This window comes from Mauremys mutica, chromosome 14 (assembly GCF_020497125.1).
Source record: "Mauremys mutica isolate MM-2020 ecotype Southern chromosome 14, ASM2049712v1, whole genome shotgun sequence".
Classification (NCBI taxonomy): Eukaryota; Metazoa; Chordata; order Testudines; family Geoemydidae; genus Mauremys; species Mauremys mutica.
Window position 1 is genome coordinate 6,959,408 of NC_059085.1, and position 21,565 is coordinate 6,980,972.

The following is a 21,565-nucleotide window of genomic DNA, read 5'->3' on the forward strand; positions in this document are numbered from 1 at the left end:
TTGGGGGCTTCTGCAGCCCAGATCTCTGGGCGTTCCCATCAAGGCTGTTCTGCACCTGTATTGTCAAAAAGGGGTCAAATGGGGAATTAAAATCTGCCCCAGGTCTCTAATATAATGGATTCAAGTCTAATTAATTTTGCTATGCTGCCTTGCAGAATGAATGTGCCAAAGCTATGTGCTTGGCTGTGTTATCTGTAAACACTAGACCACAGTCCCTGCCAGAGCCAGAAAGGTTCCTGAGTCCCCGTTTTCTGGTGTCTGACAAATATTCTGTGGCACATCTCCTTCTAGTGGCTTGTCCACTAAGAAGATAGCAGCCTACTACTGATACCAGTTGCTCCTTTAGCTCAAGGTGCACAGGTCTGTGTTATGGATCTGAAAGTCAGCTGGTGATCCATGCAAGGGTCAGTATGGTTCTACATCGGGGTAAACCTTTTGGCCCGAGGGCCACTTGTTAGTAGGGAAATTGTATGGCGGGCCATGAATGCTCATGAAATTGGGTGTTGCAGTGCAGGAGGGGGTGAGGGCTCTGGCTGGAGGTGCGGACTCTGGGGCGGGGCCAGAAATGAGTTCAGGGTGCGGGAGGGGGCTCCAGCCTGGGGCTGGGTGGGGGTTTGGGATGTGTGTGTGGGGCGGGGTGAGGGCTTTGGCTGGGAGTGTGGGCTCTGAGATGGGGCTGGGGATGAGGGGTTGGGGGTGCAGGAGGGTGCTCTGGGCTGGGATCGAGGGGTTTGGAGGGCAGGAGGGGGATCAAGGGGGTTGGGGTGTGGGGGGGAGTGAGGGCTCCAGCTGGGGGTGTGGGCTCCGGGGTATGGCCAGGGATGAGGGGTTTGGGGTGCAGGAGGGGGCTTCAGGCTGGGGGGTGAAGCTGAGGGGTTAGGAGTATGTGAGGGGGCTCCGGGTCGATGCAGGGGGTTATGGTGTGAGGGCTCTGGGGTGGTGGCTGGGGATGAGGGGTTGGGGGTGCAGGAGGGTGCTCTGGGCTCAGACTGAGGGGTTCGGAGGACGGGAGGGGGATCAGGGCTGGGGCCAGGGGTTGGGGTGCCAAAGGGGGTCAGGGATGCAGGCTCCGGGCAGCGCTTACCTCAAACAGCTCCCGGAAGCAGCGGCATGTCCCCTCTCCAGCTCCTACACGGAGGCGCAGCCAGGCAGCTGCATGCTGTCCCGTCTGCAGGCGCCGCCCCTGCAGCTCTCATTGGCTGTAGTTCCTGATCAGTGGAAACTGCGGGGGTGGTGCTTGGGGCGGGGGCAACCTGTGGAGCCTCCTGACTGCCCCTGTGTGTAGGAGCCAGAGGGGGGGCATGCTGCATCCGGGAGCTGTGCAGAGCCATGACACATGCGGAGCGGGGCAAGCCCTGGGTCCTAGTCCCTGGCGGGAGCTTGAGGGCCAGATTAAAATGTCTGAAGGGCCAGATGTGGCCCCCCTGGACATAGTTTGCCCACCCCTGTTCTACATGGTAGAACATCTGTTCTTCTTGGTTTGCTTTTTAAAAAAATCTAGGAAATGACCTATAAAAACTACATTAAAAATAACATTAAGGTTGCAAAGTCAGGCGCTCAGAAGTTTGGAAATGCCAGAATTAAGGTTGCCCATGTGACCTTAATTCTGCCCCCTTGTGCATATCCCAGGGGTGGCCACAAGGATATGTGGGGTTGGGAAGGAATTTTCCTCCAGGGTAGATTGGTAGTGGCCCTGGAGGTTTTTCGCCTTCCTCCGCAGCATGGGGCAGGGGTCGCTTGCTGGAGGATTATCTGCTACTTGAAGTCTTTAAATCAGGATTTGGGGACTTCAACAGCTGAGTCAAGGGAGAGAATTATTTCAGGAGTGGGTGGGTCAGCTTTTGTGGCCTGCATCTTGCGGGAGGTCAGACTAGATGATCATAATGGTCCCTTCTGATCTTAAGTTCTATGATTCTATGAAACTGTGGCTCACAGCTCTTTTACCATTCAAGTGCAGCTTTCAGACCCCCCCCACCCCCTCCGTTCTCTATCTACCAGTCTGGGGGTGGGGGAGCTTGGGACCTCTGCCTTGCAGTAGGGTGATGAGACTAGGGGCTTCTGCCCAGTGGGGAGGAGGGTCTTGAGGCTCCAGCCCCGCGGGGTGCACCTGCCAGGCTTGGGGCTGGAGTCCTGGCAGGTGCCTCCCATGGGGCTGAAGTCCCAAGCCCCGGCAGGCGTGCCCCAGCCCTCGAACTTCTGAAGATTGACATATGCGGCTCGGAGGGTCAGTAAGTTTGGCCGCCCCTGGCATATGCACTTTGAGACCGTCTTGAATTACAGGACCCCTGCCTCATTCAGTGCACAGGATGGACAGTATATGAGGCAGACGGTTGCAATAAGAGAAAAGAGGCTTGATTGTGTCTGAGGCACTAGAGTGGGACCTGGGACGGCTGGGATCTATTCTTGGTCGGCCACAGACTTCCCATGTGATGTATTGTAATGCAGACCCCAAGGGGGGGCTGAATTATGACTTCACATAAAACCCTAATTCTGTCATCTCCTAACTTTTGAGGGCCCGTCTTCCAACTTAAATGTCCTTTAGCTGCAGTACATTGTATGTAGGTGTAGATACGCCAAGCAGAGTTCCTCCAGGCAGGGCTGGGCGAGGAGTAGAATGTGAGGTTCGTTGGGACCTCACTATGCTGATCTAATTACCTAGGAAGTGCCCAGAGACTACAGGGATGGGTGCTAACAGAGCGAGGCGGACCCCCGTTTCCTAGCTGTGGTGCTCGTGTGGGTGGCCTCACCGAAGTACTGACGCAGTGACTGCTGCGGTGGAATCAAGGAAGTTTAGACACGCGAGATGGGTGGGGAGGGGGAAATCAAGATTAAGATGCTGACCATGGAAGAAGCACGCTAAGAAGAAATAATAGGCCCTTCCTTCTACAGAACCTTTCAACTCAGAATTTCAGATGGTAACTGAGCAGAACCCCTCTGGTTTTGTTTCATTTTACAAGTGGGGAAACCAAGTCCCTGACAGAGCGTGGAACAGAATCCCAGGGTCCTGACCTAGTGCCGACAGCTGTAACGAGGCGCCTAGGCCACACTGTCACTGGAGAGGGGGATTGCTTACCCTAAGGTAGCTGCTGCGTGAGAGATGCACAGCGTTAGAGACTGGTTGGACCTGGTCCTGCAAACTTACACTCAGTAGCATTTACTCAGGCCAGTAGTCCCAATGACTGGCGAGGGGCGGAGGGAAGATCCTTGCTGTGTGCACTCGCCAAGGTCGGACCGTGCGATGCATTCAGATTCAGGTAAAGTGAATGCATTAGTTTTGTCACTCTCTCTCTCTGGCACTGGTGCTACTGAGTTCTCTCTGTGCAGCTCTTCCCAGAGACTCAGGATCGCTCACAACCGTGAGTGCCCCCCTAAGACCGTACTGCCTAGCCCCACAGATGAGTAGCTACCTGATAGAAGGGTGACAGGCTGTAGTTCTTCCAGAGGAGGTTTGAGTAGCTTCTAGATAAGACTGAGTGGAATTCATTAACTTCCACAGGATTCATAGCAAGGGGAGCTGACTCACTTCTCAGACCGCGCACAGTCCATCCCTTCCTCGTTTCACCTTTGAATTAGTACGAGGCCGATGAGGAGCCCAGCTCAGTGCTGGCTGGATGGGCTGGTGGTTAGGGCAGTAGTGTGGGGACTCGCGAGGCCTGAGTTCAGGTCCTCGCTCTGCTGCAGCCTCCCTGTGCGATCTTGAGGAAGGCAGCTAGTTTGTCGCTGTTCCCGGCTGCTAGGTGGGGACAAGAGCCCTGCTGCGCCTGCTTGGGGTTTTGTGGGGGTAACTACACCAAAGGTTGTGAGGGGCTTAGCTCTAGCAGGGGCCGTAGCTGTAAATGTTGTCAGGAACTGGGATCCCTGTTAAGTCACTGGCTGCTCCCCTTGCTTGCCCTTTACTAACTCTCCCCAGCTCGTTAGCCGTCTGTTTCTCAGCATCTGGTCTCTAGGGAATTAAATGTGTATAGCTGTTTCCAGGATTCCCACCCTTGAACCTTGTCCGGGTATGGAGTTACTTGAGTAGGGAGGTGCTTAAACCCAGAGCCCCCCCAGGGCTAACCACAACCTGCTCACATGTTTTTAACCATTTGTCCGCACTGGGTTCTAAGCAGTGTAAAAAATAGGTTCACTGAAATGTGTGTGTGAACATATTTCCTTTCCCCAGTGCCGACCAGCTGCAGCCCAGCTAGGAGAGTGCTGCAGGAGGGGTGGGGTGCTGGTCTGTTGAGTCTGGAGCAGTGGTGTGTGATTCTAGCTGAGATACTCTGTGCTTGTGCAAGGAGGGTCTGCTGACTGTTTTCATTTGAAAAATCTGGGTTATAGGAGTTCATCGCACCAGATGGCTGCACATACTTAGAGGGCTGTGGATTATTAAAAGGCTGTTGTGTGTCCCTCTTTCATCCTCCCTTTCGCCCTCCTCCCGGCATCATCAAATTACTATTGAATGCCTGGGAATCTGTGTGGCACAGTTTAGCACATTGCATCTTTTCATTTGGAAACATTTTGTTCCAACCTTTTTGAACTGTTCCCTGTTCTGATCACTCCTTTCATGCTGCAGTGGGCTAGGTAATGAATTGGCCTGAAGCACAAGCCTTTTGTCACAGGATGGCAGGACCGGGGCAGCAGGGGGTGCTGTGGGACAGGATTGAGATTCACTGGCAGAGCAGGGTAGCAGGACCGGGGCAGCAGGGGTGCTGTGGGGCAGGATTGACATGCACTGGCAGAGCAGGGTAGCAGGACCGGGGCAGCAGGGGTGCTATGGGGCAGGATTGACATGCACTGGCAGAGCAGGGTAGCAGGACCGGAGCAGCAAACATGAAACTTTGAAAACAATTTAAATGTGAAAAATTATTTTCTTTCTGCTGTTTCTTTGGTGCTGTGATCTGAGGCCTAGTAAAGTGACTTCGGCCCTGGAATGATTTTACAGGGTTCAGGCTCACTAGAGAATGTGGAGTAGGGAACATTTTTAATTTGTTTATTTTGCAAATGCCCCATCCATGTCATCTATAGATCAACTGCCAAACACATTTTAATTTTTACAGTTAAAATGCAGTTTTCTTTTGAAAAGTAACTGTAAAATGGGTATTCACGTCCAGCAGATCTGCGGGGCCCCCCTCTCGCAAGACGTATGTCTGCTGGATCTAAATATTTGTACTGCTCTTCATGTTAGTGAGTCAGTGCAGATACGGTGAGCTGGATTGTACGTGCTGATAGAATTGTTAATGTATGGAAATGCTCACATTGACTGTATATCTCTGCAATCCTCTGAAAGATAAAGGCGTAGCAGAAATGCACCTGAGGGCAGCATGTGGGCACGAGAGAGAGTCTCCAGTGAGAGTCTCACACCCCAGGCTGAATTTGCAGGGCTGGCGGGGGGTGATGGTCTTTGATTCACTTGTAATTAGAGCACATTTGATCTGGACTTTCTGGATCCTGATGTGGCCAATTTTAGAGTCACTTTTCAGAGCACAAACTGCAGTTTAAAACTTCCCTACTCCCCTTTTTGTGTATTGTATCAGAGGGGGAGCCGTGTTAGTCTGGATCTGTAAAATCAGCAAAGAATCCTGTGGCTCCTTATAGACTAACAGACATTTTGCAGCATGAGCTTTCGTGGGTGAATACCCACTTCGTCAGATGCAAGATGTATTCACCCACGAAAGCTCATGCTGCAAAACGTCTGTTAGTCTATACGGTGCCACAGGACTCTTTGCTGCTTTTTGTGTATTGTATCTTTGGCCTGTATGATGCCAAACTAAATGAAATCACATTTTCTGTGTGGTTATTTCTTTGTCCCAAGTGCCAGGTCTCATCCTGAGGCAGGTTAGGATCCAAAGAATGAGCATCCAAACAGGCATTGATTGTAAGGTGCAGTTGGCCTGCTTTGCTAGTAAGGCGGGGGAGTATGATGGAGCTCCCCTCACTCCTGCGTGAAGAGCCATGTCTGTCCCCTTTGCTATTTGAAAGGGTAGGGGGTATCTGGAACTGAATGTAAAACTTGAGTTTAGTGGCATCCTAAATCTGGGTTAAAAAAATAAAGGGACGGCACCATCAAGTAATCTAGGCTCCAGACTTGACGATAGTTAATGTTTTCCAAACCTGGATATAATCGAAATGTTTTAAAAAACTGTCATGGAAATTTTCTGTTTGGTTGCTTGTCATTTGGTTGCTAGATGTAAAGCTTCTCCTGTAATGTTAGGAGCCCACCCACAATAACTTAGTGCTAGACTAGTGGGTGAGCATAACATGGATTAGAAACGGACCATCTTCGTTTTGCTGCTGAGCTGAACAGAGTGGTACAAAATACAACACCCAATGGCACAAAATGCAGCAGCCAATCTTATCGCACCATGGTCGCCCCGAACACGTCACACCAGTGCACTGCTCTCTGCGCTGAATATAAAGTCATGTTCAAGGTCTCTGCCGGCTAGTTAAAGCCCTCCAGGGGATTGACCCTAGCTACACCTCTACCTTGATATAACGCTGTTCTCGGGAGGCAAAAAATCTTACCGTGTTATAGGTGAAACTGTGTTATATCGAACTTGCTTTGATCCGCTGGAGTGCGCAGCCCCACCCCCCTGGAGCATTGCTTTACCGCGTTTTATCCAAATTCATGTTATATCAGGGTAGCGGTGTACTTGTGAGCTCCTCTCCCTCCATGACCAGGGCTTTCCACAGCAGCTCTCTTAGGTATGTTTAATTTTGTGGGAGGTCTCTGGTATTGTGATGCTAAGTGGCAAATGAATACCTACATAAAGTGATCTGTGATTGTGTTAATGCAGATCAACATTTTATTTTACACACGTGAAAGTACGACCAGGTTTGTGCTAGCTCTGGCTTCAGTTTGGATTGAAAGAGGGTTGCTATTTGTTGAAGCCAGGGAAAAAATAAACTTGAGCGTTTTCTCTTTGAGTGGCATGATCGGCATTAACTGTTGGAAATAAAGCATTGGCTTGAATTTGGGGCGGTGCAAGTGCATGGTGAGGTGGAGGGGCATTTCCCCCCCGAATGTGGCCAGGTTTGGGGTGTTCCATGAACTACAGGACACAATATAATTACAGCTAGGCTTGTGGGAGGAGATGGACTCTGAAGATTCTCTGAATCTGAAAATGAGATACGAATAGATTCTGAACATTGTAAAAGGGATTTAAAATCTCTTTCCTGCTCTTTTGTTTTTCACAATGGAAGGACACATTGAATAAAACCCTCCTCAGCCCCCGAACTGGTTTTAAAAAGGCTTTTTGAGGGAATGAAATGTAGACTGGCATTCCACAGTGGAAGAGCAGTAAGCCAGGCCAGAGTGTGCATTAGTGTCTATTGAGGAGCTCTCTGGAGATTGAAAGCACAAGGTAATGCACCTGAGAAGTGCCCATGCTGGCCCGGCTTATTGCTATAATCTAAAACGGGAAGCTGGTGTGTGTGGGTGTGTGTGCGCGCGCGCGCCTGTGCAAAAACGTACATGATTTGCTACACAAAGGAAACTTGGCCATCTTCTCACAAGAATAGACAAAAGAAGCCACGATGAGCCATAACAACCATGTTTTGTCCGTCTCTTTCTGTGGCTGGAGCAGAAAAATAGCCACCCTAACTGGCGTACACTATTACTATAGAGGCATGGTCCTGCCTTTATATTAAGGTTGGGTCTGGTTTCTCACTTAAAGCACAGATTTAACTTCTTTGTTTTGTATAAACAATATAGTGGAGCTTCCCAAAATTTACAGCATATAAATATTGAATAAATAATATTGTAAATATTGAATTTTCTGTGGATCTTCATCTAACTCTGTTAATTTGAGTTAAAATGCATTTTAAAATGAAAAATGTTAAGGAGTTTTTCATGATCTGATCCATTTTCAGATTCCATTTGCTAACATATGGCTGGTTTGATGCCTTTCATGCTTTCCATATAAGGTCTCTGAAATGCCTGCAAATATAAATAGCGGTGAGTGGAATAGGTGAAATCTGACTTCCTAGCACTGTGTACCATCCCCTAGGCCAGGGGCCGGCAAACTTTCTGGCCTGAGGGGATGGTAAACTTTCTGGCCTTTTTGTGCCTCCCCAAACAGCCAGGCGTGGCCTGGCCCAGCCCCCTATCTGACCCCCCCTGTTTCTTGCCCCCTGATGGCCCCCCTGGGACTCCTGCCCCATCCAACCCCCCCGCTCCCTGTCCCCTGATGCCGCCCCCCCGGGACCCCTGCCCCCTCACCCCCCCCCGCTCCCTGTCCCCTGACTGCCCCCAGAACCCCTGCGTAGAGACTTCTTTGATTTTTGTGACTGAATTTAGTGATCACAGAAATGAAGGATTAATAGCAAGGTCCAGAGACTGGCAGAATGGTGACGAGATTGTGTTATGCAAGTTTTCCCCACAGTTCTGCCATGGCACTTCAGTCCTGACCTGCAAAACACCAGGGTCTCCCTTGACCAGATACTGATATCATGCCAACTGGTGTGGTACTTCTGTGAAGTGAACAAACTTCTCCAGGGAGTAGGACCTGCAAAAATACTAAACTCATGTCACTTGTGGCCTCAGCAGTATATATTCTTATTTCTTTTTAAAGAAAGGAGTTTAATTAAATAAAATCAAAGATATGTACAGTACAGCAGGTAAAACCTCCAGTAGCATAAACAGATCAATAAACTGATTTGTGTTTGCTGACCAGAAGAGATTTCTAATTACGAGTGTTCCATACTCCCTGTTAGTGATGGAAGTAGAATAATTGGAAGGATAAGAAATCCAATTTGCTTTTGTTTGGAGTTTGTTTTTGTTCAGTTTAATTTAACTGGCTTGGTGAAACAGGCTCTTCTGTTGCGGGTGAGCTCGGCTACTTTTTAGTCCCAGTTCCTTATTCAAAGAGTGAGGTTGTTTACAGAGTTCTTCAATGAAATGGTTGGTACAGGTTCAGGTATGTCAGCTTCAAAAATGACATGAATTGACCCAATTTATGTTTGTTCCTGTTTTTTAGAATATGTTCTTCTGAGACACATCCCTAGTTCCCCCATTCTGCATTGGGCAAATGCCTCTTAATTTGAATAATTCATTGGGGTTTAAACCTGCCTGAATGACAGAACACCTCTTAGGTCACCCCAGGTGACATGTCCATGTGACTGTTAACAGTCCTGCATGAGAAATGACACTCAGTGCATGACCTGAAGCTTTATATCCATGCAAGCGTCTGCTGCATGTCAGCCCCCAACCATATTGCCCAAATGCATCTTGAATATATATGTTTGAATTTACCTATCCTGGAGATCTTGGAGTCATTGTGGATAGTTCTCTGAAATCATCCACTCAATGTGCAGCAGCAGCCAAAAAAGTGAACAGAATGTTGGGAATCATCAAGAAAGGGCTAGATAATAAGACAGAACATATCATATTGCCGCTATATAAATCCATGGTACGCCCACACCTTGAATACTGCATGTTGATGTGGTCGCATCATCTAAAAAAGGACGTATTGGAACTGGAAAAAGTTCAGAAAAGGGCAACAAAAATGATTAGGGGTATAGAACGGCTTCCGTATGCGGAGAGATTAATAAGACTGGGACTTTTCAGCTTGGAAAAGAGGCGACTAAGCGGGGATATGATAGAGGTCTATAAAATCATGAGTGGTATAGAGAAAGTAAATGAGGAAGTGTTATTTACTCCTCCTCATAATACAAGAACTAGGGGCCACCAAATGAAATTAATAGGCAGCAAGTTTAAAACAAACACAAGAAAGTATTTTTTCACACAACGCATTGTCAACGCATTGTCAACAGTCTTGCCAGAGAGTGTTGTGAAGGTCAATACTATAACAGGGTTCAAAAGAGAGCTTGATAGATACATGGAAGATAGGTCCATCAATAGCTATTAGCCAGGATGGGCAGGAATGGTGTCCCTAGCCTCTGTTTGCCAGAAGCTGGGATTGGGTGACAGGGGATGGCTCACTTGATGATAACCTGTCTGTTCATTCCCTTTGGGGCACCTGCCATTGGCCACTGTCAGAGGACAGGATATTGGGCTTGATGGACCTTTGGTCTGACCCAGTATGGCCGTTCTTATGTTCTATGTGACAAACAGATGTTGGGCGGGAGGCTGACATTTAAAGCCTCCCAGCTGGAGGGAGGATGGCTGTGTTTCTACAATGTCCAGGACTCTTGTCTTGGGGGTCAGAGCAAATCTGTCTGCCAGGTGACCAGAGATGTGCCTTTAGATGGCAGGCGGCAGCTTGAATATGGCAGGCAACCTGTGAGCTCCAGGTGCGTGTGTGCTTAACTCTGGACTTGGGGGCCTGCTGCTTCTCTGCTGTACAGTCTCTTTATGGGCTTCTGTCATCTACTTCCCATCACAGTTTGTGAAAATGGTAGAAAAGCCGGGGAAGATACCAGGGGAGCACTGAGGGGTAAGAGGAATGAGTTAATGCCTGTCCACGTGAATTGCAATGGCTCGGACAAGAACGTTTTTCAATCAGGAAGCCCTGTTGGGGCCACCTTGCAAAAATACATTGGGATTTAGAAAATCGTTAGCCTTTGCCATGGGGATGGAAGGAGCCTCAAAACAAAACTGTTCAAGAAAGCATCACTGCAAACAACTTGTATGCACAAGAAGCCGGAGCTCCTCCAGTCTTATGTGAAGTGTAACAACTAGTGATTGATTTCCCTCACTTTATAGATTTAAGTCTGGTTCGGTTGTTGAAGATCTAGCACAATGGATGTATTTGCGATGAACCATAGTGGCTTGCTTAAAAGATGGGAGCAATATTTTCAGAGGCTATAAACTTTGTTGGTTGTAAGCCTCCATTTAAAAGAGAGAGGCTGAAGATCCTGTTGTTGTCACTGATATCTGCAACAGGCAGTGTTCACTAAGGTCAAAAGGCTTTACAGTAACTCCTTGCTTAACGTTGTCGTTCTGTTCCTGAAAAATGCGACTTTAAGCGAAACAATATTAAGCTAATCCAATTTCCCCATAAGGATTAATGTAAATAGGGGGGGTTAGGTTTCAGGGAATTTTTTTCACTAGACAAACTATATATTATATAGATATACACACAGTATATGTTTTAAACAAACAATTTAATACTGTTCACAGCTATGATGACTGTGAAGCTTGGTTGAGGGGGTGGAAGAGGGAGGGCTCTTTCCCAGGGAATGCCTTACTGCTAAATGATGAACTAGCACTTGGCTGAGCCCTCAAGGGTTAACACATTGTTGTTAATGTAGCCTCTCACACAAGGCAGCACAAACACGAGGGAGGGGAGACAGCATAGCAGACAGAGACAGAGACACACCTTGTGTGTGGGGAGAGACACAGATGCACACAGCCCCTTTAAGTAAGCTTAAGGGCATTGTCTTTTTAAGTGGATCAGGAAGTTGAGACAGCAGCTGCTGCCCCAAGCTCTCTGTGTCTTCCTCCCTCCTGTCCCCTCCCTGCTCTATATGGAGAAGGGATAAGCGGGGTGCAGGAGCAGGGGCGAGGGGGACACCCTGACATTAGCGCCCCCCGTACCCTCCCTGCACAGCGAGCAGGAGTCTCTGGGAGCAGCTCCAAGGCAGAGGGCAGGAGCAGCACGTGGCACTGGGGGAGGAACAGCTGAACTGCCGATTGAAAGCCTGCTGGGTGGCTGCAGCACAGGGAACTTAGGGGAGTGGGGAGCTGATGGGGGGGGGGAGCGCTGCCGGTTCACCCTGGTTCCAAGCCCCCACCAGCTAGCTGCAACGGGCTGCTCTTCCTGCAAGCAGTAGACAAAGCAGGTGGCTGCCAAACGACGTTAGAAGGGAGCATTGCACAACTTTAAACGAGCATGTTCCCTAATTGATCAGCAACGTAACAACAAAACAACGTTAACCGGTATGACTTTAAGTGAGGAGTTACTGTACATGAATATGAACAAATTCCCCAGGAGAAACAAACAAAACTGAGGTCATATGATTCCCTGACTTTTGGTCTCCAGTCACCGGAAGGAAAAGAGCTGTCCCAAGATAGATAAGAAATCACAATTGCTAGTGACGCTGAAATAGGTAATGATGATAGAGATAAAGGGATTTTTTTGGTAAACTAACCAACTCTCTCTTCCCCCAACATTGCAGGGAAATGGTACAACCACAAGACAGGTATATTTTCATCTCCATGTCCATTAACATTTGATAATAAGTTGAGTAAAGTGAGTGGAGTCAGACATGTCTGTCCCTAGCATCAGCACAACGTTGTTTGCAATGCGTGACCTAAGTTGGAGCACATGGTATGTTTGTCTTTAAGTATAACTGTGTTATGGCAAAAGGTTCTAGGAAAAAATGCTCCATCTTGGAATGGGAAAGGAAAGCATATAAACTTACTGGATATATTTGGTCATCCATAAGAATTCAAGAGAGAACAAATCGAGATTCCCATGGAAAATAACTGTCCCAATGAAGGACTCAAAGTCATTGGCCTGAGGACCTGCATTTTTCAGTTGCTCCAAACTTTTCACCTTGTGAGCTTCTATATCAAGAAGCAAATGCAAGGTGTCTTCCTGTTTCAGTGTGGATTCAGTTTTGTGAGTGCTAGGTAAATCTTAAATGTAAAATGAATCAACCATTTCTATGATCGTCTCTTGGTATTTTGAGTCCAGCTGATATAAGGAAATTTCTCTTATCAGGAAGACAATATTCTTTGGTTCACAATAGAAACTGTCTTTATAGCAGTCAGTCAAGACCAGGGATGCTAGAACTAGGAGTGCTGGGCGTGCGGCAGCACCGCCTGGCTTGAAGGGGTTTCCATCATACACAGGGTTTATGGTTTTGTTCAATGGCTTTTAGCACCCCCACTATATACATTGTTCTACTGCCACTGGTCAAGATGGTTTCTTGAATGACAGTCGTTTTTTGGGGTTTTTTAAATATAGTGCTTTCCAGCCATTGCTCATCAGCAACCACAGCTTCAGCCTCTTGGTTCAGAGGTTTTGTCAGTTGGATTGATAATTTCCCAAAACTTGAGCTTGGATTCTACACAGAACCGTTTTCAAAAGGATTTCTGGATATGCACAGGCTCTGGGGTTTTTCCCCATCTCTGAATTAGGTACCAGATACTCATCAGGAGATTCTTTGTGATAAACCAGCATTAGCAAGGTTACCATTTTAACTCTGCTGGAATCTCACCAGGGACCTACATTTAGAAATGACATAAGCTTAAAAATTCTCCCCTTTTCCAAGGGAGACTGGAAGGAAGGAATCCTCACAGGCTATCAGTCAAGAAAATTTTAATTGGATCTGTGGAATCAGTGGCGGCAGCATCTAAATAATCAGCCATCTGTTAATCTAGTCCTAGACGACTCTGATGTTACATACACTTTCACCACAGTGCAGTAGTCCGAGATTTTTCTCCTTTATATTTTTGCCCCATTTGTAAGTAACACTAGCTGTATTTTTAGCCTTCCTGATCCTGCGCTGCTCTGGGAACTAGAGAGTTTCCTAGGAGCCTACGTTATGGCTCCATCCTCATAGTGCCCTGTGGGCTGCAGAACTGCCTGGAGTCTTTGCATGCTGGAGCCCCTTATGCCAGGCTTGGGAGGGGGTCCTTGCAAGGCAGCCTTAGTGCTGTCTCCATCATGCCTGTGCTGGGTTTGCACTGGTTTAACTGGGTTGGATTTTAAACTGATTGTAGGTAAACCTGTGCAACGTCTGTGTGTGGACAGGGCCTTAATTTCCCATTGCTAAAATGGGCCTAAGAACCCTTCCTCTCTCCCACCCTTGTCTGTCTTGTCTAGCGAGACTCCAAGCTGTTGGAGTCTCTTCTTTGTGCTTGGACAGTGCCTAGAGGTCCTTAAGTTGGGGACCAAATGGAACAAGAACAATATATGGCTTTATTTAACCATTTCTCTCCTGGACAAACCCCCAAAATGTCCTGGTTTATGGACTATGACATGGATATTCTTTTGTGGTCGTCTCCTCCCCGCCCCCCCAGTAATGCTAAAATGAAGTCTTTCTCATTATCTGCTACCGGCTGGAGTTATGGCTGCTCCTGGCGCGTGTCAAGGCAGTCCCTGGTCCGTGTCAGGTCAGGTTGAAAAGCAGGATTGGCGGGGAAGCGCCTGTTGTAGGATGAAATTTTGTCTTTTCTGGTGGCAGGAGCCAGAGTTGGTGGCTTCAGATGAGCAAACAAAGACTAAATCAGGGATGAGGCCTGAGGTGCAATTGGCTTTACATCAATTAAACTCATAGACTTTAAGGCCAGAAGGGACCATTATGATCATCTAGTCTGACCTCTCACACAACGCAGGCCACAGAATCTCACCCACCCACTCCTGTAATAGACCCCTAACTGCTGGCTGAGTTACTGACGTCCTCACATCATGATTTACAGACTTCAAATTACAGCGAATCCACCATTTACATTACATGGCAAGTGACCCCTGCCTCATGCTGCAGAGGAAGGTGTAAAACCCCTAAGGTCTCTGCCAGTCTGACCTGGGTGAAAATTCCTTCCTGACCCCAAATATGGTGATCAGTTATATCCTGAGCATGAGAGTGAAACCCTTCAGCCGGACACCAGGGAAATAATTCTGTCTAGTAACTCAGAGCTCTCCCAGTCTCTGACTGTTGGAGATGCTTGCTAAAAGCAGCTGCAGATGGGTTGTATGACATTCTAGGCACTCTCCCCAGGTCACGCAGGGAATTGAATCCAAGTATCCCAAGTTCCAGCCTAGCCCCCTGCTGTATCATCCTTTGCCCTCTGGTGATCCCTTCTGGCCTTAAACTCTCTATAAATCTGTTAGTTTCTCTGATTAGCTAATACTTAGGTTAGCCATAATCTAAAGGCTTTGCATCTTTCATGCGAGGGAGAGAGGATTGCTTTTGGCAGAGATAAATAACAGGCCTACGGAGTTTCAGGACATTTAAAATCTTTTTCTGACCATTTTGCACAAGAAAGAGCATTCTGTCGGACTGTGTGCAGTAGGTGGACTCCACATTTCAAAATAGCTGGGTTCTTCTTTCCTGCACAAGGAAAGAGCGAGAAGCAGAAGACAGATACATTGGTCATCTAGCAGACTTTACATTTACTTTTATTGTTTAATAGACGTATTGACACCAAGTAGTTACATGTCTATGCATTGGCCTAGTTGTGATGACTGTATCCGGATCCTTATCTAGCGCATTCCATTACTCACATGCTAGGGATCTGGCCAGGTGTTTCTTGAATGCTACTGTGTATTTATTCACCACATAGAGTGTTTACAATACTACAGTGATGAAAGTGACAAAAAACCCCGGGGTGGGGAGAGAGAGACACACACACTCAACATGCGATTTCATAGATCTGCTATCGCATTGATGGAATCGGCGGATCTCAGTTTTATCCCATATCATGTGTCAGCTACACTGCCTCCTCCACCTTATTTCTGCTATGACTTCTGCTCAGATTTTTTCCTTCCTCCTTCACCATCTGTCCCCTTACCTTCCAACACAAAATGAATTTTCAAAATTGTCCATTTTATGCTGTTACCATATTTTGTCACACACAAAAATCTGAATACATAGCGTAAAGCACTACAAACAAGAGTAGCTGCATGTGTTTGTGCTGCTGTAAACTTGCATGGCAGCACTTTCATGTGTTCCTGGGAAGGGGGGTATTGGATTATTTACTGGGTTACGCACTTTTCCTTCCAAATTGCAATGTTTATGGATGTGGTTTTTTCCCCTAATTTACTGATTTTAGTTACAAAGATTCCTCATATTTGCAACATCAGCTGTTGACTTGAGAACACAATCTTTGGAATGTGTATGTGATTTGTCAGCTAATTTGAGTTAACCAGTGACATACCTTGTCATCTAGACATAGTCAACCCCAGTAATGTATTCAGATCACAGATAGCCTGGAGTCTTGTCTTACTTATGCATGCAGGGGAATAAGACTAGGCCTCAGCCGAAGACCTGCCTTGTCTTGGGTTTGAATTTCACGTGGAGCGCAGCTCCCGCTCACTAGCTATGTTCCTCATGAGGCGGGAGCAGGAAAGGGATTGTGACTCTTGGCGAGGGTGTGTCCAAGTCACAATCCTTCTGGAGCAGGGCAGGCTACGTGTTCCTTCCCCCACCCCAGGGCTGTGCCTAAAGGTGCAGTCTTGCCCCCCGTGTGCATTTGGGGCTGGTTGCTGGCACGTAGTGGCATTTGGCACAGAAATAAAGCTTTGGGTGGGGAGCAGAGTCATTTCCCTGCTGGAGCTGTCCAGCATCTGAATAAACAAGGCACTCTGAGTGACCTGAAAGGTGTCATCATTCACACACACTCAAACCAGAGTAACTTACTCAAAGTAACAGGCATTTGTGTGACGGGGATTGGGGTGTCTTGGGTACGATCAGAAAAGTTTCTTCTTAAAAACATGAACAAATATTTTTAATTTTGTAATTGTCATTTTAGAAGGTGACATCTAGGGAAATAAGTAATAACATCACTGGTGCATAAGAAATTGGGGGTAACCTGCCTCAGCCTTACATTGCATCGTGGGGTGTGAGAGAGAGAGCACGCATTAACATAGGCAGTATTAATACCCCCTCAGTTTTGATTTGTGTCAGTCTGTCCTGAGATTTCTTAGTTACGCAACTGATGAGAAGAGCAGAGTGAGTTATGGGAACGTGCATTGACAGACAATCACATGTGCTACCTTTTTATGTTCCTGGAGGCATGTTTTGGGCCTGTGGCCAATATTGGTTTAATCAGCAAACACAGTCTGTTTTGTGCAGCAACTGAAAGAACTTCAGGTGGGAGCACAGTGGTGTATGAAGGCTAGGCCATGGAATCGGGGAATAGGAACAATTGTGCATGCTTTAGTCACATGGTTTAAATGGTGAAGTCCACATTTCTAATCCTCGAGCAGACACTTGCCGTGGGTTATTCATTAACAGCTCATAGGCTGAAATTTGGTCCAATAAATTATTTATCCCCAGAACTGAAAAATGAACACGTTTCTAGAAATCACACACTGCCAGTGGGCAGGAAAAAGGCTAAATTCACAGGAGCCATTGTTCACAACAAACAATTCAGCTGACCCTGCTGGCGAACATTTAATTAGTGGGCTGTGTCAAGCGAGGAAGATGAATTTCAGGGGACTATGCAGAATGGTGGGAGGCTTTTCTGAGAGTCTGTTGGAAGAGTGACACATCAGAGCAGATGGCTATTGTACGTTTGTCAGTTTTAAAGAAATTGCGCCCCCTGACATACTGAAAGGATTGTGACCCCGGCCCAGAGCACTGCCATGGAATGTAAAGCTAAAAGGTTGTATCCTCTGTCCTACCTCCACTGGGGCCATATTGATTCACATCACCTGAGAACTGGGCCCAAGTATGTGTTGTGTTGGTAAGGGCCAGTGGCCTGCGGAGCAGGGGAACAGAGTTCAGGATCTGGCAGGTGCTTCAGTCTTCGGGGCTCAGAGTCCAGCGGAGGAGGAGGAGGAGGAGGAGTGGTGATCTGCCGTGGTCCCCGGTAGCCCGTTTGGCAGTGTCATTTGGTGGGGGCTGATGGAAGCCTCCTATGCTCTGTGGCCTGACACCGCACTAGTTATAACTTCGGGACTTGAGGATGGATGAGTGAGGGGAAGTGGGAGAAGGGAAGGGCCCTGGGGATGCCTACAAGTGAAATAAATCAGTGCCCGGCACTGCGGGGCGTGGCTGGCCCTCTTTGGGCGGAGAGGGATGGTGCTTGTCTAACGAAGTCATGGCAAATATTGTTTTCTCATCGCTTCCTTTTAATTTTTCAGCCCTGGCCCAGCGTGTCCAATCTGGCCAAGGACTTCATTGATCGCCTGCTCACAGTGGATCCCAGTGACAGGATGACAGCTCTTCAAGCCTTGAAGCACCCCTGGGTAGTCAGCATGGCAGCCTCCTCATCCATGAAGAACCTGCACCGCTCCATCTCTCAGAACCTCCTCAAGAGGGCGTCCTCTCGCTGCCAAAGCACCAAATCGGCCCAGTCCACCCGCTCCAGCCGCTCCACCAAATCCAATAAGTCGCGGCGGGTGCGGGAACGGGAGCTGCGGGAGCTCAACCTGCGCTACCAGCAACAATACAATGGCTGAGAACTCAACAGGAAACTGCCAGCTGTCTTTCCAGGTGCACTTCCTGTGGTGCAGGTGTGCAACGCTCCCACGCGGCGGGCAACACCCAGGCTCCTGCTGCAGGAGTGACTCTCCATGTGCACGAAGCTCGGGGAAAATGGAACCTTTGCACCCCAGCCCCCCGACAGCGGGCACTCCTCACTTGGGTGGGCTGCGTTTCGGAGCCTGATGCAGGAAGTGGAGCAGTGAAAGCCTTCCTTATGCTCATTCAGGTCCAGAGTGAAGGTCAAAGTTCAGGGCCTCAAGTACTCAGCAAATTAGGGAGCCACGTGAAGAGAAGAGCCCCCTCCCCAGCCCAGGAGTTTGGCTGCCTTTAGTTATTTATTGATTCCAGAATGTTAAGTCCCTATACATGCTTGGACAGTATTTATATTGAACTCCATTGATGCTGGTGGGAGTCACATGCACAGCTAGGGTTGGGATTGCTGTGATTCAGCAGCAAGCCAGCTGCATGAAGGAAATGCCAGGCAGGAGTCTTCAGTGAGGAGCATGAAGCAGAGGTTTTCCCCAAGGGCCCCGATGACTGTGACAGCATCACAGGTTACTCGTGCTGGTTAAGGATTGATTGAGGTATCGGCGCCCTGGAGCGCAGATCGTCTGCAGTCACAGTTCCCCTTTGTCCTGACTGAAGGTTCCTAACTGTGGGGAGGGGAGAGGATGCGAAACCTGCAGGAGCAAAACGCTTCGCAGGACACCTAAAAACATCTTTTCTAAAGCGAACCCTGTGGCTAGCCCTGGCCCCCACCGCTGTGCTAGCACTCAGGAAGATCTCCTCTGTCTCGGGAAGTGTAAGGCTTGTGAGCCAGTGCAGAGCGGCTGGGGCAGGCACAAAGGGCGGGTGCGGCGGTCTCAGGAGAGGCCACTTCGGACATATTTTGAGGCAAAAAGCACAAGGATAAATGGAAGCAGAGATTGGTGCTGGCAGGGGCCCCTCTGATCTGGGCATCCTCAGAGGCGAGCTGGCGTTCCTTCTTGCTGCTGGGTTTGAGGTTTTTGGATTCTTCACCCTAGTGTTGCACCATGGACCCAACAGACGAATGGTTCCAACTGTGCCACATTACCAGGCCAAAACTGTGACTGCTGTCTGATTCTGCCAGCGCCTGGCCTGCTTGGCACCCCAAGCCTGCCTTTGGGATAGCTTCATGGCAGGTTACGGTGTGCACAAGGGAGTGGGATGGGGGCAGTCATGTCGCCACAAAAACTCCTTGTTAACACTGGGACGGGAGCCTTTCCTACCGGAGCATCGGCCCTGGTAACACATGCCAGGCCTAGGGAAGCACTGCTCCAGGTGCTCCGTTGGGGTCACTCGCTCCTTGTTTTCCTCTGTGGACTTAAGGCAGAGTCATCTCTGCCATGACCTTGTGCGGAGTGTGTCATTCCCTATAGCTAGGAGGTGCTAAAACCCTGATCTCCAGAGTCCCAGACCGCTGCCTTACCCACAAGCCCTTCCAAAGGTTTTCTCCTCCCTTGTGTAGGATAAATGAAGCTGCAGATTGCCACATGCTGAGTTCTGGTCTAATCCAATGTGTTCCTTCCCCATCTCAGTTCCTGACTGAGCCAGAACCTGTGGGAACATCTGTCTCACCTAGGAGAGTCTTCCCTCGGGGTTGGTAGCCATTACTCTTCAGAATGCTGCAGCCGTAGAGCCCATCTCCCTGGCGATTGAGTTATCATGGGATGCGTCATCCGGAAAGGTCCCGTGTGACGTCACTCATGGCAGATGTAGGGCCTAATGCGTTTTGGGAAACAAAATGCTTTTATAGAGGTCGTATCAGTTCTGCACAAAGTCAGTTCTTGGTGACTCAGCTTGAGGCTCACAAGGTCTGTCTGACTTTCGGGTGTGTGAGTGACATGCATGATGGTGTGACCCAGGCCTTGCATCTGTGATCCTGAGGCCAACTGACCTCTCACTGGTTGGATTAATGTCCACACTTCTTCTGGGCTTCTTGTAAGCAGAGCTCCAGTTCTCACCGATGCAATCTTGTCTCTTCTGTGGGAAACCTCCGAGTATACTTGGGCACGTGCAACAAGAGCAGTGCAGATCATTGTGCTGGCCTTTCACCTCTTGGTTTCAGTTGGGCGGGTCACCCCCTCTTAGTTCTAACATGCTTATGCCCAGCCGGTAGCCATATGTAAGCAAAGAAGGGGATGGTGGAGATTTCCCGGAAGGAGAGGGAGTCCAAGCTCCCCTTGGAACCTCAGGCAATCTCCTGTCCCTTTTTTTCTTTACTTTGCTCTCCCACTCCCCAGGAGAGGCTGGTGTCAGGAATTGGACTAGCTGAGTGCTGGTTACAAAAGTTGCTTGGGCTGGGTTGTCTCTGGAAATGTGCTGCAGTCGCAGATCGTTCTGCCAATGAGGCCAGTTAGTCCGCTGTGCGTTTGAGCAGCTGTGCACATGCCCTTGATCTGCTCTGCTGGAATTCTGCCTTGCCTGCTCTCTGGACTCTCTGCCTTTGTATATTTCACTCAGACATCTCAACTCTCTCGATCTGACCTGAGACGCAGGAGTTTCTGCCTTCAGAAATGCCTCATTTGTGGATTTCACAGGTTAAACACTGCCCCCATTCCCCCACAATCTGCCTAGGAGTCCCTGTGCGCATTTTACGTGTCTCCCTCTTTTCCCTCTTAACTAGGATTCTTGAGATTTGGCCTAGTGTGAGGTTGGGACACTTGCTCCGGTATTGAATAATCTCATAAATAACGCAGTGATTGTGTATCTGTGTCCTGGGTGAGCTCTGCATCTCGCTTGTCTGGGAGCTTTGTGGGACACTCTGTACCCAGAGAGAAATCTCCTGCTTAGTAAGTGAAAATTGTCCCTCTCCCCCTGTTTGAGTGAAATATGACTGAAGTAGAGTGACACCTAGTGGCAAATCGCAGTATATCATCTTGCACAGAGAGAGCGCTCTTCTCCTTTTGTTTCCTTATACAGGAACTCCTCACTTTACGTTGTAGTAAATGCAACTTTAAGTGAAACAATGTTAAATGAATCCAACTGTCCCATAAGATTTAATGTAAATGGGGGTGGGGTTAGGTTCCAAGGTAATTTTTGGGGGGCAGACAAAAAGCATTACACTGTATGCTGTACAGTACTGTACTGTGATTGGGAAGTGCCCTCACAGGCACAGCCTGCTGCAAGCAAGGACGCTAGGAAGCACCTTTGCAACAGCAGTGGCAGCTTCTCCGCAGAACAAGCTTGGATTTTGCCGGGAATGCTCCAGGCCCACCTCTTCCCACCGCCACTCCACCTCCTCTCTGGAGCACGCCACATCCCTCCCCAAGGCCGGCTTTAGGCCAATCCTACCAATTCCCCTGAATCGGGCCCCGCGCCTAAGAGGGCCCCGTGCCCAGTAAGAATCTCTTCCCTGGCTAGAGGCGCCTTTTTTTACTCACCTGGCGGCGCTCCAGGTCTTCGGTGGCACTTTGGCGGTGGGTCCTTCGCTTGCTCTGGGTCTTTGGCGGCACTTCGGCAGCAGGTCCTTCAGTGCCACCGAAGACCTAGAGCGAGTGAA

The 21,565-nt window shown here is 48.6% G+C and overlaps 1 protein-coding gene across 2 annotated transcripts in view; it reads left to right on the forward strand.

The window, feature by feature from the left end:
• Positions 1 to 21,360, forward strand: part of PSKH1 (protein serine kinase H1) — a 59,439-nt gene extending 38,079 nt beyond the window's left edge. For both annotated transcript variants that reach the window (XM_044986716.1, XM_044986717.1), the window contains exon 3: positions 17,700 to 21,360. In XM_044986716.1, coding sequence (XP_044842651.1) covers positions 17,700 to 18,017 — 318 coding nt within the window. In that variant the 3' untranslated portion in view covers positions 18,018 to 21,360. The remainder of the gene's footprint in view (positions 1 to 17,699) is intronic.
• The last annotated feature ends 205 nt before the right edge of the window (positions 21,361 to 21,565 follow it).